Source organism: Acanthochromis polyacanthus, chromosome 18 (assembly GCF_021347895.1).
Source record: "Acanthochromis polyacanthus isolate Apoly-LR-REF ecotype Palm Island chromosome 18, KAUST_Apoly_ChrSc, whole genome shotgun sequence".
Lineage (NCBI taxonomy): Eukaryota > Metazoa > Chordata > Actinopteri > Pomacentridae > Acanthochromis > Acanthochromis polyacanthus.
Window position 1 is genome coordinate 2,903,056 of NC_067130.1, and position 17,619 is coordinate 2,920,674.

General features: G+C 39.4%; 2 protein-coding genes across 3 annotated transcripts in view; one reads left to right on the plus strand and one right to left on the minus strand.

Moving 5' to 3' along the window:
- The window catches only part of tnksa (tankyrase, TRF1-interacting ankyrin-related ADP-ribose polymerase a), a 156,148-nt gene extending 150,244 nt beyond the window's left edge, over positions 1 to 5,904 (minus strand). The window contains exons 1-2 of one of the 2 annotated variants that reach the window (XM_051938102.1): positions 5,292 to 5,904; positions 3,027 to 3,142 (exon numbers count right to left, since the gene is read on the minus strand). In XM_051938102.1, coding sequence (XP_051794062.1) covers positions 3,027 to 3,142; positions 5,292 to 5,805 — 630 coding nt within the window. In that variant the 5' untranslated portion in view covers positions 5,806 to 5,904. The remainder of the gene's footprint in view (positions 1 to 3,026; positions 3,143 to 5,291) is intronic. The other variant, XM_051938103.1, reaches the window with a different exon arrangement.
- Positions 5,905 to 15,016: 9,112 nt separating this feature from the next.
- Positions 15,017 to 17,619, plus strand: cldn23.1 (claudin 23.1). The gene has a single exon (XM_022203074.2). The coding sequence runs from the start codon at positions 15,442 to 15,444 to the stop codon at positions 16,261 to 16,263; it is 822 nt and encodes a 273-aa protein (XP_022058766.1). The 5' UTR covers positions 15,017 to 15,441; the 3' UTR covers positions 16,264 to 17,619.

The following is a 17,619-nucleotide window of genomic DNA, read 5'->3' on the forward strand; positions in this document are numbered from 1 at the left end:
ATTTAAAATATGAAATATAAAGGTAAATTTTTTCTTTCCTTTTCCCTTTTTCTTTTGTTTTTCCATTTTGTCATTGTTTTTTTCCTTTATATTTCCAGGTTTTGCTTATTCTTCTTCATATTTACACATTTATGTCCATCTTTCTAACAGATTCATTTATTATTTATTTCATTTATTCCCCTTTACATTTACACATTTATTTCCTTATTTTTTGACAGATTTATCTTTTATTGTGGCACTCTTGTGATTCCATATATTGTGGGCCATTTACTCGTGTGATTTAGGAGAGACAGTAGAAATATCTGTGACTCTCCATCAGTCAGAATAGAACTGAAAAGGCCTTTTGGATGAGGTGAAACATCTTCAGGAACCAGACAGACAAGTCCAGCTGCCTTTAACAGAAGTTTGTAAGAAAACTAAGAACTATATCCAGAAAAACAGAGCACAAAAACACAGGAGGTGAAGAGAACACAGGATTTCTGGAGATTTAAGAGCTTTCTACTGTGTTTGAGCTCCATGGATGCACAAATTGTAGCTTCTTCAAAGTCCTCCAGCCAGCATTTCAACTACATCTCTTTAAATAATGAATTACACAGGTGTAGATAATGGAGAATGTTCTCTCTTTATAGCAAACATTTGTTTTAAGCGCCACTTTTCCTGGTACATCCGCCGATGTCTTGCTTCGTACCGTGAGCAGTCAGACCCTCGTGGACTTGATTGGATGATTAAATTTAACGGACGGCATGAATGTTTCACCCTGCATTGCGACATTCAAGCTAAAAACATTGAAAACAAAAGGAAACAACCACTTTCGGAGGTTTCACCTGCGTGGCGTCTGAGCGATTGGTTTCAGTTTGGACAGCATCGCTCATCAGAATGCTAATCATGGCCGTGATCGTACGGCTGCATTAGCGCGCCGCTTTCCTGACAAAGCTGCAAAGTGCTCTCCAACAAAGCCCTAAAAGCCTCTAAAGCATCCGAAACTGTACACGTTGGATTGATCACCGCGGTTAAGAGCCAGGAGGACAAAACGCATTAGCACATCTGTCACAGATAATCCAAAAACAGCAGCACACTTATGCATGAGCAGAATATAGGAAGAGCAAAAGTTCAGGAAATATCAACGTAACCTTCCAGGCTGACTGTGCACATTAGAGTTTACACAGCAGATCTGGACGTCTGCACAGAATAAGCTTTAACTTCCATGATAACGTTGGTCATAACCGTACCAAAACACTGATTTCTGTGTAGGAGTCTGCATGACTTTCCATCTTTTTATGACTACAAGTTATTTAAATTCTGCCAAAGCTTCGACTGTCTGAGAGAAAAATAAAAAATTTTCTGAATCCACTGCAGCCGCCACCTGTAATGAGTTTCACCTCACATCCGTTTAGTTTGAATGTCTCGACCAGGGGTGTCCAACATGAGGCCCGTGGGCCAAAAGCGGTCCTCCAGAGGGTCCAATCCGGCCCTCAAAGTGTAAAAATTACAGAGAAGACATTAACTGCAGATTGTAAATTAGTAAAACTATAAATTTAAAATCATTTCTAGTCCATGACAAGTTGTTTTGATCAGAAAGTGAAATGTTTTTGTCGTTTTGTTTCTCGTTTTTGTCGTTTTGTGCTTCCTTTATGTCTCACTTTTGTTTTTTTGCCGCTTTGTAACTTTTTTGTCTCATATTTTGTCACTTTTTATGTTTTGTTTTGTGCCGTTTGTTTCATTTTCATCATTTTGTGTCTCAGTTTGGTAACATTTTGGCTTATTTTTGTCGTTTTTTGTCATTTTGATCATAAAGTCAAATACTACATTGCTAATCGTTCTTTTGTCATTTTGCGTCTCATGTTTGTAATATTTTGTCTTGTTTTTGATGTTTTGTTGTCTGACTTTTGTTGTTTGATTCATGTTTTGGTCGTTTTGTTCCTTTTGTCTTGCTTGTGTTTTTTGTCTCATTTCTCTCATTTTGTGTTTTGCTTTATTCTTTGTTTTGCGTATCGTTTGTGTCGCTTTGTTTCTCGTTTTTGTCATTTTGCGTTTCCTTGATGTCTCGCTTGTGTATTTTGTCTATTTTTTGTCATTTTCTTGTGTCCGTTTTTTGTTGCTTTGTAACTTTTTTTGTATAGTTTTGCCCCGCTTGTCTCATTTCTGCCATTTGTGCCTGGAAATTTTTGTCTTGTTGTTGTTGTTTTTGGTCTTTTTTGTCAGACTTTTGTTGCTTGTCTCATATTTTTTCATTTTTTTCTCTCTTTTGCCTCGCTTGTGTTTTTTCTCTCATTTTTGTCATTTTGTGTTTCGCTTTATTCTTTGTTTTTTGTCATTTTGTGTCTCGTTTTTGCCGTTTTGTTTCCTTTTTGCCTCGCTTGTATTTTTTCTCCCATTTTTGTCATTTTGTTTCGCTTCATTCATTGTTTTTTGTCTTGTTTTTGTCATTTTGTTTCACTTTATTCATTGTTTTTGTCTTGTTTTTGTCATTTTGTTTCACTTTATTCATTGTTTTTGTCTTGTTTTTGTCATTTTGTGTCTTTTTTTGTCTCGCTTATGTTGTTTGTCCATTTTCTTTGTCGCTTTGTGTCTCGTTTTTGCTGTTTTGTTTCTCGTTTTTGTCGTTTTGTGTTTCCTTTTTGCCTCGCTTGTATTTTTTTCTCCCATTTTTGTCATTTTGTTTCGCTTCATTCATTGTTTTTTGTCTTGTTTTTGTCATTTTGTTTCGCTTCATTCATTGTTTTTTGTCTTGTTTTTGTCATTTTGTTTCGCTTCATTCATTGTTTTTTGTCTTGTTTTTGTCAGTTTGTGTCTTTTTTTGTCTCGCTTATGTTGTTTGTCCATTTTCTTTGTCGCTTTGTGTCTCGTTTTTGTAATATTTTGCCTTTTTTGTTGTTTTTTGTCTGACTTCTGTCGTTTTTGATCGCAAATTAAAACGCTATATTGCTCAGTTCCAGACACCTGTGACTAAATGTTGCCCCTGAACGGTGGAAAAGCGGTGACAAACTAAACCAAACCCAAACACAGCAGTGACACTACATTCTAACCTCAGAGTGGCCGAAGGAGCAGGCGTTGTGCAGCGGGATCAGACCGCCGTCGTCTCTGGCGTGAACGTTAGCGCCCGTCTGCAGCAGGTGGTCCACCACATCTTTCCGGCCAAAGCCTGAGATGAAAGCAAAGAGAGGGAGACAGCCGAGCGTTGATAAAAGCAGCGAATCAATGAAGGAGCGCTAAAACATGCAAGCTATTAATGCAGTCTGTAATTACCAGTTTCTACGCCGTTCGTTTTAAATCCATTAAAGGTTTTACTCCTACTGTACCTTTAACTCCTGCTCTAGTTTGATTTTTCTTTATGTGCAAGCATCACTGATTCGTAATTCAAAGACAGATCGATACTTAATTCAAATCTGTGTTTAGGGATGGGGTGGGTTTTTTTTGTAGTTTAGGAGAAGTGTTGTACGAGTGAAGCCTGTTTTTTCTTTCCTTTCCAAATATGTGGTGACTGGAGAGAATCTGTTCATCTTGTTCAGGCTGCGGAGGATTAAGAAGGCCTGGATATAAAACAGCTGTGCATCTTTTTTCTTGTTATCTTTTCGTTTTTTTGTCTGCAGTGGTAGAAGAATTAATTAAATTAAAAAGTCTGGAGCTGAAGTGAAGATGAGTGTTTGATTCGAGCGTTCTTGGTTTGGAAAAACCTTCCATTTTGATAGAAGCAGGTTCAAATAAGAGCATTTTTACGCTTGATGCTTGTTATTTCAGATTAATAGCACTGTTTATGTGGTGTAGACAGTACAAGGCATGTGTTAACACAAGTATACGTTGGGTATCATCTGTTTTTTAAGTATTACTGCATCTCTAGACGCAGCAACAGGATGTACTTAAGTACATTTACTCGAGTATTGCACATAGTTTTTCCATTTTATGCAACTTTCTTGTACTTCACAGCATCTCAGAGTCAAATATTGCACATCTCAATCCACGAAATTTGTCTGGCAGCTTTAGTTACTACTTACTCTTCAGACTTTTCCACTGAAAACCACAAATCTCCAAATTTAGGGACATTTAAGACTGAAGACTGCACAGATTATTTGGGGGAAACATTTTTCTTCTGAAGTCGGAAACAGCTGAACCCAAACAGGGCTGCTGTACTGAGATGCTGACAAACATATGGCGATCTCACAGAATACGACGCACTGCTGAGAATGAAAGCGTCCAACGAGGCACGAAGCAGTTAAGATGAGTTCAACCTCAAACATCCACAGCAGTAAAACACACATTAATGACATCAATGCAGCAGTAATTATCCGGGGTTATTGGGTTTTATTCAGCTGTGTAATAAAACCAAACAACCTTGAACCACCAGGATTAAGCACCCCGATATATGCTTATTATTATATTTTAATACTGTACTTAGACCTGTAAAACTAGTTTTATTGTAAATATCTTCACAGTTTTGCACGTTCTTTGCAGAATAGTTTTCTTTAAATGTAACATGTGTGAGCTACTGGATGCCTTGAATTTCCCAAAAGGGATGAATAAAGTGTCTATCTATCTATCTATCTATCCATAAACAACACTGGCATACAACTTTTTACTACTTTAAGCGCATTTTGCTGAAATGCAAACATGGAGACAGCAGTTTTTTTCATATGTTATTTTACATATATGGCTATTCTGTGCCTTTGCTGTGTACTTCTGCTTTATTACTGTGCTGTTTGTAGGTGTACAGAGCTGTAAAAATCTGCACCGCTACCCAAAAGAAATGCCCCTTTAGGGCTAATAAAGACGATCTTATCTTTTTTTATTACTTGCATTCATTGATTTAATTTGTCTCCTCTCTCCACACACAGTTTGGTGTAACAACCTAGTAATGATCATAAAAATCCAGACTTTATTACTAATGTTGGTATGATTTTGGGTGATTGCAAGATTGCATGGCAGAAACGCAATAATAGAAATGTAAACTAGAAGACTAGAGCACAATAAAGTCACTCTGTGTTGTTATTATTGTTATTATTAATGAGATTTGAGATTTAGGAAATGAGTCCTAATAGATATTCTGATTATGATAATAATCCTCAGCTGCAGCCTTAAAGTTTTCTGTTTCAGTAAATCTTAAGGGGAACTGCTTTAGACAGCATAAACAAAGATGTGGTGAGCGTACACTGATGAATCAGGTGTTGTGTTTGTTTACTGTGTTGACAGCCAGTAAAGGCCTGCCTCTGGTCCCTCCCTGCCCTCCATAAAGCCCCCCAGCTGGACCAACGCTCCGGATGTCAGTTAATTTAAAATGTGCTTTTAGTTATTGTTACCTGCAGCGAAATGCAGGGGAGTGGATTTCCGTCCAGCCATGTCTTTGGCGTTCACATTCACCGCATCCACGAGTTTCTTCACCCTCGAAACATCTCCGTTCCGACAGGCTTCAAACAGCTCCCGAAAAGCCCCGTTAGCCGCACCGCCGCTGCTGCCGCCGCTGCTGCCCGAGTTACCGCTGCCCGAGTCGGGCGTAGAGCCGGGGCTGGTCCCGCTGCCCTCGGTGGTAGTCGGGGAGCTAGCGCTGCTGCTACAGCCGCTGCTGCTGCTGCTGCTGCTGGCGGTGAGGGCCAGAGCCGGGGAGGCGGCGGTGCTGCTGGTGGGAGAGGCCGGGGATACCTCACCGTCAGTCCCGTTCTCCATGGCCGCTACGTGGGGAGGCGAGGGGGCATCGTCGGAGGGAGCCGGCGGACAGCCAGGCGGGGTGGCGGGGCGAGAGGAGCTCCGGGGCGGGGAGGACAGCAGGGAGTTCGGCGGCTGCTGCTGTTGAGAGGAGCGACGAGGCGTCGCCATTTTTACAACACAACAGTCCCCAGTAGCAACAAAAACACGCTGACAGCTTCCTGCCTGGACAGCGGCTTCCGCTCAGGTTAGCTGGGATTGAATCCTCTGGACCGAACCTCCAACAACATGAGGACCAAACACTGCATAATTAGGGTCCGAGCACCGACAGATAATATTTGAAGCTGATGTGTTGGGAGCTGCAAAAATGAGAACAATCTGAGGAGAAATGGCAATGGCTCGACTACTGGGTCAAAAATTGCAGATTTTGTGGGATGTTCTTAGTATGCAGTAGATCGTACCACCAAACTGAGATGGGAAAAATGACCACCAAAGGCTCATTGATGAATGTGTGGAACATAGAGGAGCTTCTGTTGTACAAACTGATGAAAACTTTAATACTGTCTATGATGGAGAGATATTTGTGTCTTTATAGAAATGTGTTGACTCCTATAAACCACTAAGGTGCATACAGTGGGCACATCAGCACAGGACATGAGGCAATGGAGCAGATGAATCACGTTTTCTGTCAAATCATGTGGGTGGTCAGGTGTATGTGTCCTTTAGAAGGAGACAGGGGAATGAAATATGGGATTAGTGTGACATCCTGTGATATGTTGTGCTGGGAAACTTTGAGCAACAGGGATGCCACTCTGACATGACTTGCCAATGTAATTACTGTTGTAAGTCATGTCGACAGGGCAATATATATTTGAGTGAATTTTCTAGTCCATGGGATGTATCTTGCATACATTTTTTTTTAAAGTGTAATGTTTTTTATGTTCATTGTGATCATGCCTTCACAAATTCCATAATTATTTATTATGGAAACAATCACTTATTAATTAAAAAAAGGACTGGATATCACTAAAATGTCAACTAAATAAGTGTCTGAATTTAATAACAAGCGCCTCCTAATTAGTTGAACAATAATAAAATGAGCTCATTCAAAAGTAGTTTTGATTAGGTTCAGATAATCATGACAGGTATTTCTTTTTTGGAGATATATCAAATTTTAAAAGGAAAATAACAAATTCTATCACTTTCAACTAAGTTACCATTAGAAAAACTACAGTATCTTTATGAATAACTTTTAGTTTTTTCTTGTTTGTATATAATATTTTGGAAGAGTCTTTCTGTAAAAATGCCATGTGGTGTTTGGTGGCTTTGTTGATTTTAGACCTGAAATCAGCAAAACATTTCAGTTATGATACAAAAAAATCTGTCAATCATATATTGACCCAGATGCTTTCATGGCAATAGTGTTACTTATTTAAAACTGACCAATGAGGAAGAGTTGTGCTACCTTGCTGACATGTTTTGACAGCCTGTTTTCTTCAGAGGGTCATCTGGTGTTTGCTGATGTGTCCTTTTCGTCATGTGGCTGGTTTGACAGATCTGTCAAACTGACCATGCCCCCTGCTGTCTGGTGGTCTCCTGGGTATGTGGGAGGATGTAGGTCCCTTTGTCTTGGTTTACGGTGCAGCCTGCCTGCTTCCTGATTTTTACGGCTTCCTTGATCTATTGTTGCTGTTTATTTGTCTGAGGCTATGATCCTCTCCCTGTCCCAGTGCATAATGTGGTTTTGTGTTCTGCAGTGATCCCTGATTTTTTTTTTTTTTCTGTTTTTGTGTGGTGTGCAGTTGTTTCGACAGTGTTTGGTGTTCTTTTCTTCTTGTGTGGAATGATTTGCCTGTTTCTTTATATGATTTGCACAGTATTTTGTAGATGATGTATTTATTGTCCAGTTGTATTATGTGTTTGGGAAGGACTAATAGCTGCTGGAGTCTTGTATGTTGGCTCATATTGGTTCTGTTATCCCATGGATATATGGAATGGTGATTAAGTCTTTATTTTTATGTGTGCTTTGATTGTTGTTTTCCTTTGGTTCATGTCTGATAGTGGCAGTTTGTAAGTGCATTCCACTGCAGTGGTTTCTTTTGGAGACATGAATCTTTGCACTGTTTAGAGGAACGCGAAGTATCCGTGGAATGTGCTGGAAAACAAGTTTGAATCATACAGGTTTCACATTGTAGCTTACAGGGCTTATTTGATATGGGAGCTCTGTTGCGTTTGGCCCTGATGGCCCAGGAGGAGTTGAGAAGTTGAGGAGTTTTGAGTTTTACATGGCTGATAATGCCGTGATGTTTTTGTTGCAATTTAAAAAAAATAAATAAATAAATAAATAAAGCATTTTTGGAGATACAATGTTAAAAACTTAACTTTTTGGTGATTTTTAAATTTTTGATCATTTATTTTTCAGCCTTTAAACATCCAGCTCTACAGGTGCTCATCTGAATATACAAAAATATGGATGAAAGACTGAGAAAGACATGGAACGTCAGTAGAGAAATGTCAAGTGGTCTCATTCAAAACAATAACGCCCCCTAGTGGAGACTGATGGCAATATAGACGGCATAAATGAATACATCAGGAATATTAAGTGCTAAAAGAGGGCCTCAGGCAGTACAAGACTGAGAGTGATGAGGCTGTAAGAGGGTGGCTGACTTCAAGAACTCCTACTAGCAGTGAGAAAAGGCTGATCTGAAGGACATGAACAAAAACATGAGAACCAGAGCGTAGAGGTGGAGGTCTGGAATGTGCAAAGAAGCCCCTAAAACAGTGCAGCGCATAGAAAGGCAAGGAATGTTTATTTATGTAGCACAGCTGATACTCATGGCAATTCGAGGTGCTTTACAATGGCAAGGAAATACATTCAGAAAAATTATTTAACCCTGTGAACCCCACTGTTGCAAAACTACAACATCTGAAGTCTCTGTCCAGAAGACTGTAGCCCTGGGAGCCGCTTAGATATTGTGCAAAATCCTCAAAAACCCCAAAGCTTCTGGTAGAAAACCTCAGCTTGAAGAAGACGCACACCAACCTGGGATACATGGATGACTGGATAGATATTTAAAATCGTTAATTACAATCGAATAAAGTCAGCTTTTCGCCCCAGACTTGAATCATATTTGCCTGAACAAATCTACTCCAGTGGGAGCCCAACTATCCAGTAAACTTTAACAAATCTAAGCTTTCTATCACAGATTAAATCCTTCATTCAGAGTCACCTACACACCATTGGATCTGTATTCAATTAACCGCAAAGAGCTGCTAAGAAAAACCCGAACAGCAAGATGAAAACCTCCCCAAACACGATGACAACTCCAGGCAGATTGCTGTAATTAGAGCTAAGGCCGTGTTTGCTGTGCAGCCGTACTGAGACTAATGACTGAGGTAGTGAAGCTGCACTTCAAACACAGATGCTTGGAAAAACCTCCCTTCATGTCGGACAGTTTACTAACAGCATGTTCTAGCAGTTGCATTAATTGGCCACCAGATAGTAGCAGACATTCTGCAGGAAACGCAGGAAACATACAAGTCCTAAATGAAGTTCTGCATGTGGCACGTTTAGTCACATGTGAACTTGATATTAAATAGACGGAAATCCATTTTCTCTGTGGAACTTTATAAGACTTCTTTACATTAAGCTGACAAATAAATAAATTCAAATGTGTTTTTACTGTATCCTTAGTTTCAGACTCATTGTGTGCATCGTGAACGTGCTCCTCTCCTCAACATCACTGATAATTAGAGCTCCGGAGCTGGAGAATGACAGCCGATGCACACGGGGAATCTATTACGCTGCTTCAGTGGTATTCAGGCTACAGTTTGTGACAGCCATCCATGAATCACATCCAGCTATTCCACCCTATAAACATGTTACGAAATCAGCTGTGATGTGCAAATGTAGATTACATCCAAATTCATGCAGCGACATCGTGACACGTGAATGAAGGTAGCTGAAGATCTTTTAGAGATTTCTTTTTCAGAAGTGGCCCAGTCGAGAGGGCGGCAACAGAAAAAGATGATTAAAAATAGCAAATACAAGTCACAGGTTTCAGGTCTGATATTCTGCACCAGAGGATGTAGCATGTTTAGTTCAGATTGGAAGATAAAACAGCACAAAAAACAATAATTATAGAAAAGAGGATTATTTTACAGATACTTTCTTTAAAAAGACCAGTAAAATCACAGCATAAGAACCTATAAATAACCACAACTCTATTTTTTTTTTACAAAATGAGACACAAAATAATAAAAACTAGACGTAAAGCAACAAAAAAATGAGACAAATGATATGAAATGAAACAAAAAAGAGATCAAAACTTAGACAAAAAGGTTACAAAGCTGCAAAAAAAATGGGCACAAACAAGACGAAAAATGGCAAAGTGAGAAACAAGATGACAGAAAAGTAGACAAACGACACAAGCTGGGCAAAAAAGAAGCACAAAATGACACAAACAATATACAAAACAATGAATAAACTAAAAAATAAAATGGCAAAAACAAGACCAAAAATGCAAGCAAGACAAAAAGGAAACACAAAATGGCAAAAACAAGAAACAAAGCGACAAAAACATGAGACAAAATATGACAAAAATGAGGCACGAAATGACAAAAACGAGAAACAAACAACACAAAACAAAACAGACAAAAAATTACAAAGCGACAAAAAATGGACAAAAATTATACACAAAACGACACAAACAATACACAAAGCAACGAATAAAGCGAAACACAAAATGACACAAATTAGACAAAAAACACGAGCGGGACTAAAAGGAAACAAAAAACGACAAAAACATGAGACAAAGCAACAAAAGTCAGGCAAAAAATATGACAAAAACAGAACAAAATATGACAAAAACAAGGCACAAAACGACAAAAGAACAATCTAACATTTTACTTTATGATCAAAACAACTTTTCATAGTCCAGAAATGATTTTAAATTTATAGTTTTACTAATTTACAATCTGCAGTTATTGTCTTCTCTGTAATTTTTACACTTTGGGGCCGGATTGGACCCTCTGGAGGACCAGTTTTGGCCCACAGGCCTCATGTTGGACACCCCTGGCTTAAGATGAGGAAAATGTGAAGCCTCTGGGTGGAACTTTGAAACCAGACATTTGTCCTGTGGGGAAAGTCACGTTTCCCTGCAGGTTGGGAGGCATGCTTTGAAAGCCAGAATTTCTGCTTGAAGGCAAAAAGGCTTTAATGGTTTAGAACAGTCATTGTTCCTGGTATGAGCTCCCACACACACATCTGATGTTGTTGCACCTGAAACACACATACACAGCTGTAGTAGTGCTATCGGTCATTCCTGAACAGTTATGGGGATAAACTGTGATCCTCAGAGGTTTGAATGTTCAGGTTCCCTTTAAAGGAAAGCATCGGCTGATCACATGTGACATTTTGCTGCTGCTGCAATGATTCAGCATATAAAGGAATAAAACAACACGCTGTTGTCATGGGATGAATGTTCAAAGTCTTTCTGGTTTGCCGGTTGGTTGGTTGGTTGGTTGGTTGGTTGACATACCTGTCATACCGCTTTCAACCGTTCTCTGTGTGTCAAAGCGCACAGACGAAAACAAACACCGTCCCAGCAGCTTCCAGAACACATGACATGCTCGTATGAATCTGCACTGGAGTGGAAAATTATCAGCATTTCACATATTTTAAAGATTTTTAAAAAATGATAATTAGATGAAACGAGACTGTAGCTGCAGATATCACTGGACTGTAATGGAATAAAAACAACATTTTAGCTCGTCCCATTGAAATAATCCAATGTTGTCAGTCTTTCAGATTAAAAGCTTCTAGAAGGCCTAATTTAGGGACGCCAGCGATGGCATTTAATTACTAAACTTATCAAGTGTCCAACATGAGGCCCGTGGTCCAAAAGTGGTCCTCCAGAGGGTCCAATCCGGCCCTCAAAGTGGAAAAATTCCAGAGAAGACATTAACTGCAGATTGTAAATTAGTAAAACTATAAATTTAGAGTAATTTCTAGACCATGACAAGTTGTTTGGATCATAAAATACTAGATTGTTCTTTTGTCATTCCGGGGCTCATTTTTGTCATATTTTGTCTTGCTTTTGTTGTTTTTTTGACTGACTTTTGTCGTTTTCTCATGTCTTTGCCGTTTTGTTTCTTGTTTTTGTCGCTTTGTGTTTCCTTTTTGTCTCGCTTGAGTTTTTTGTCTTATTTATGCCATTTTGTGTTTTGCTTTATTTGTTGTTATTTATTGTTTGTGTCGTTTTGTGTTTTTTTTGTCTCGCTCAGGCTGTTTGTCTACTTTTTTGTCATTATGTTTCTCGCTTTTGTCATTTTTTTGTCTCGTTTGCCCATTTTTTGTTGCTTTGTTACTTTTTTGTCAAATTTTTTTGCTCTTTTTCATTTTGTTTCATTTTGCTTGCCTCACTTTTTGTCGTTTCATGTCTCATTTTTATTATTTTGCATCTCATTTTTTGTAATATTTTGTCTTTTTTTGCCTGTTTTTTCTCATTTTTTTGGTCTGACTTTTGTTTTTTTGATCATAAAGTAAAATCCTCTGTGGTTCAGTTCCAGGTGACTAAATGTTGTGTTCCTTTGTAGACACTCTGTGATCTGGAAGTTGTGATGTGGAAATGACAAACTGAGGATGAATGTTGATGAAATTGAACTTATTTTTCTTGAGAAATTTCAGGTTTTGTAACCATTTTTAGAATGTACTTTTTGCACTAAAACAAAGGAAAACATTAGGAGTTGTGGTTATTTATAGGTTATCATGCTGTGGTTTTACTGGTCCGGTCCACTGGAGATCAAACTGGGCTAAATGTGAAACCTGAACTATGATGAGTTTGACTCCTCTGGGTTCAGCTCTAATGTGCTGCTGATGTTTGACGACCAGTAGAAGCTGAGACTTCCTCAGGAGTCTGTGGGTGTAACATCAGCTGCTCTGAACCTGAATCACTTTCCGGCAGGATCGATAAAGTGGTCGGCCGTGAGAGAGTCGCTGTCGTCTCATTTGCTTTCATGAGAGCTGCTCATGTTTGACGTTCAGAGTAATGAGCGCCGTAAACCTCCCTCCTCTGAAGAGACTTTATTAGCATTCGTGAATAATCCACTTTCTCTGGATAAACAGCTTGACTTGAGGGGGAAACTCACGGAGAGCAGGGCTGATCAGAAGGAAGAGAAAGCAGCAGCAGGCGTCTGAATGCAGATAGAATGACAGAGGGGAAGGGAGAGACAAAGACAGGGAGGTAGAATGGTATTTGGGCTGTTCTCTGTACATTCCTGCAGAACTACATTCTTACTTAAGATGGTTCTCACACAGGCAGGGCGGTATTTGTTTGTCTCGTTCAGATAAACCTGATTAACCGCAGGATGAAGCCTGTGTCAGGTTTGTAATGAAGCTCTCTGATGTGATAAAATGTCTCTTACTATGTTTTCCTGAGCTGATGGCCTACTTAGAGACGATTTAGGCCAAAAAAGAGGCTGTAAAAGATCATCTACAAGCATTAATGTTAATATATGTGGCCCAACAACCTCTAAATCGTCCCTCCAGAGGATCCAATCCGGCCCTTAAAATGTAAAAATTACAGAGAAGACATTAACTGCAGATTGTAAATTAGTAAAACTATAAATTTAAAATCATTTCTAGACCATGACAAGTTGTTTTGATCATAAAGTAAAATACTAGATTGTTCATTTGTCATTTTGCATCTCATTTTTCTCATAGTTTGTCTTGTTTTTTTGTCTTGTTGGTCGTTTGTCTCATGTTGTTGTCATTTTGTGTCTCGTTTTTGTCATTTTGTGTTTCCTTTTTGTCTCGCTTGTGTTTTTGTGTCCATTTTTTGTCGCTTTGTAACTTTTTTGTCCAATTTTTTGTCTCTTTTTTGTTTTGTTTTGTGCCGTTTGTCTCATTTCTGCCATTTTCTGCCTCATTTTTGGAATTTTTTGTCTTGTTGTTTTTTGTATTTTTTGTCAGACTTTTGTTGTTTATCTCATATTTTTGCGTTTTTTTCTCTCTCTTTTGTCTCGCTTGTGTTTTCTGTCTTATTTTTGTTTCGCTTTATTCGTTTTGTGTGTCGTTTGCGTCATTTTGTCTATTTTTGTCATTTTAATTCTTGCTTTTGAAAAGTTTTTGTGTAATTTTTGTAATTTGTGTCCATTTTTTGTCACTTTTTGCCTAATTTTTTGTCTCTTTTTGTTTTATTTAGTGTCATTTGTCTCATTTTTGCCATTTTGTGGCTCATTTTTGTAATTTATCAGCTTGTTTTTGTTGTTTTTTGTCTGACTTTTGGCATTTTAATCCTAAAATAAAATCCTACATCATTAAGTTCCAGATAGCTGTGACTAAATGTTGTGTTCTTTGTAGACACTCTGTGATCCGGAAGTTGTAATTTGGAAATGATAAACTGAGGCTGAATGTTGATGAAATTTAATTTATTTTTCTTCATAAATTTCAGGTTGTTCATAATGTTTTGTATAAAGAGAATTCCTTAAATGTGAACATGTGGAGTTGTGGTTATTTATAGGTTATCATGCTGTAATTTTACTGGTCACTGGAGATCAAACTGGGCTGAATGTGGAACCTGAACTAAAAGGAGTTTGACATTGTTGCTCTAAAGTGATGGAAATTCAACATTTCCCTGCTTTATTTTTGCATATTTCATACATTAACTGTGTGATCTCTCATGTGAAGGTTTGACTCTCATCAGTTCAGCCTTGCACTGCACAGAAAGCCTCGGTTTTGTCTCTTGAAGGTCCAAGAAAATTAATCTGTGGAGGCCTTGGAGCTCCTCACTTGAAAGACTGACCTCCACCTTCTTACCCTCTGCTGGGAGGAGGATAAGAGACAAACCCTATGAGGGTAGAGAATGATTTTCTATGGCTTTGAATGCATTTATCTTGCAATAAATCATTTATTTTTTGGTCGAATGTCAACATTAACCCTCACTATATTTAAAAATGTATGTAATTTTGTAACAATATTGAAGTAAATGGCTTTTTCTGTGTAAAATTTTCACCTAAGTCTGATTTAACACTCGCTACCATTTAAAATAAACGCCTTTCCCTGACTGTGCCACTGATTATCAAGCCTTTGGGAACTTTTTCATTCAACAAAAGGCTGAAAATCCAAATATTTTGTGATCTGTGAATGAAAATCTGCTATTAGACATGTGTACTCGTTGTGGTTTATGTTTCAAAGTGTGTTCTGAGTGCAGATACACTTTTATTTCACTGGATTAACTGGATCCATTGATCCATTTGACTCCTTTATTGCAATCAGTGACTGACAGAGAGGGCTGTATTTTAGTCTTAGAAGGTGAATAAAAGTTTTCAAGTCTCACTATGGTTTCTAGTAACTTTATCTGTGATTGAAACTCTATATTTTCCTAATTTATTCTAGTTTCAGACAGAAACCTGGTGAATTTTTCGCTGAATATGGACCTCATGCTTTTATTTTGAAATATGAGACAGTTGGAGATAAAATGAGTTGTTATTTGGGGAAAAAATCCCTTTCTTCTTGTTCTTTATCACGCTTGCATGACAAAAAGCCTCACCGAAACTCCCCCTCTGCATGTCTTCGCTGTTCCCGGTGAGGATGAGAAGAGCTGCGGTCTGCGCCACACCTGTCCGGTTTGGGGACTCTGGCTACAGGTGAGGCCGAAGCTCCGCCCACCGCCAGGTTTCAGTCGGACTTGTTTTTAAAGAGCAGCTGTCAAAACTCAGCCGCTCCGGTCGACATTGTTACTCAGCGTTTGGGAGCAAGAAGACACAACAACTTCATCAACAACAACAACAGCATCAACAGGAACCATGCCGAGACGAACCACCCAGGAGTGGATCCGGACTTCTCTGCGCACTCCGGGCATCTTCATCTTCGGGCTGGTCATGGCTCCCTGCGGCTGGATCCTGGACCTCACCGCCACCGTGTCACCGAACTGGAGGACCCTGAACGACCTCCCCAACACCCCGTCCGACGAGTTCCTCCAGCAGGGCATCTGGGACATCTGCAGGGCCTCCACCACCTCCACCGTCTTGGAGTGCAACCAGCAGGACACCACCTACTTCAACAACGAGATCATCCGGGTGGCCCAGGGGCTCATGGTGGCTTCCCTCATCGTGACGCTCATCGGGCTGGCCGTGGCCATTCCCGGGATCCGCTGCTGGAAGGACCGGCCCAACTGGATAGTGGCGGGTCTGGGCGGGCTGCTCATCTTCCTGTCGGGCGTCATGACCATCATCCCCATCGCCTGGTACACGCACATCCTCGACGAAATCACCTCCGACTCTTCTCTCACGGGCGTGCGCGTCGGCTACTGCATCGTGCTGGGCTACATCGGCGGGATCTTCGAGATTCTGGGCGGCTTCGTCATGTTCATCGGGATCTGCCGCTGCTGCGGAGGGAAGAACCGGGGCGAGAGGCCGGTGGAGGAGGTGGTCCGGTCCCGCCAGCCCAAGCCCACGCCGAGACGCCTGGACGTGCCGAGCCTGAACCGGGCCCGGAGCAGTGCCAGCAGCGTCCCGTACTCCAAGGACTCCCTGGATGATGATGTGTCCTTCCCCCGGGCCAAGAGCCCCGCAGCCCGGTCAGCCAACACCTCCTTTAACGGAACACCTTATGATGCAGACCTATGAGGAGCTGGAAGCTCAGGAGAGGACAATTTACTGAAGAGACTGTGAGTGGAAAACATTCTGGATCAGGGCTGTCAAAGTTATTAGAGTTCAGGTTCCACATTCAGCAAAATTTGATCTGAAATGACCAATAAAGTCACAGCATAATTACCTATAAATAATGTTTCCTATTAGTGTAAAAATGTTCACATTTAAGGAATTATCTTTTTACAAAACATCATGAACAACCTGAAATTACTTAAGAAAAATAAATTCAGTTTCATCATTCAGCCTCCTTTTATCGTTTCCACATTACAACTTCCAGATTTTACTTTATGATCAAAACAACAAAAGTCAGACAAAAACAACAAAAACAAGACAAAATATTACAAAAATGGCAAATATGAGAGAAATGACATGAAATGAAACAAAAAGAGACTAAAAATTAGGCAAAAACATCACGAAGTCACAAAAATTAACATAAAATGTGCAAAAAATGCAACAAAATGACAAAAAAATAGAAGAAAAAACACAAGCGAGACAAAAACGAAACACAAAACGACAAAAACATGAGACAAATATCAAGTGTCAGACAAAATAACAACACAAAATATTGCAAAAATGAGACACAAAATGATAAAACTTAGACAAACGACACGAAACAAAACAAAAATAGACTAAAAATTAGGCAAAAACGTCACAAAGCAACAAAAAATTAACACAAACGATGCAAACAAAGCAGCAAAGTGACAAAAGAACAATGAGCAATCTAGTATGTTAATGTCTTCTCTGTAATTTTGACACTTTGAGAGCCGGATTGGACCCTCTGGAGGACCACTTTTGGCCCACAGACCTCATGTTTGACACCTCTGCTTTAAATATTAAATCTAAACTCCCTCTCATCATTAGACCAGTAATATTTGAAGACTTCTATCTGTTGTAGAACATCGTGTTTAAAGGAGGGACAGGTCTGTGACTGCAGGTTAATGAGGCTCATTATAGCCTCAGCTTCATTATTATTAATTATACTATCACTGTAACACATTACAAAACCTGCCATCAGTGATTTAATGACGATTATAGTGAGAAAATGGAAGGAGTGTGCCATGAAGGACTTTGGAGAATGAAGAAAAACTGATGTGAAGTTGAAGTTTTTCTCCACTACAGTTGTAAATATCCCTCACCTTTATTTTTCTGTGTACGCTGGATAAAGCATACACTTTTCTTTTTTTAAATCTCCATTTTTATGTGAATACTGTGTTGTGATGCACTTTACTGACGGACACAAGGCCAGCCGAGACGAACCTCCAGAAGAAGCACCCTGAAGTGTTTAGTGTTGCTCTGTGATTAAATGTTCATTAAATGTTTCCTAAGAACGTA

Bases quoted from the DNA above. Each gene is read 5' to 3' on its own strand.
- cldn23.1 (XM_022203074.2), top strand. From the start codon at position 15,442: ATGCCGAGACGAACCACCCAGGAGTGGATCCGGACTTCTCTGCGCACT.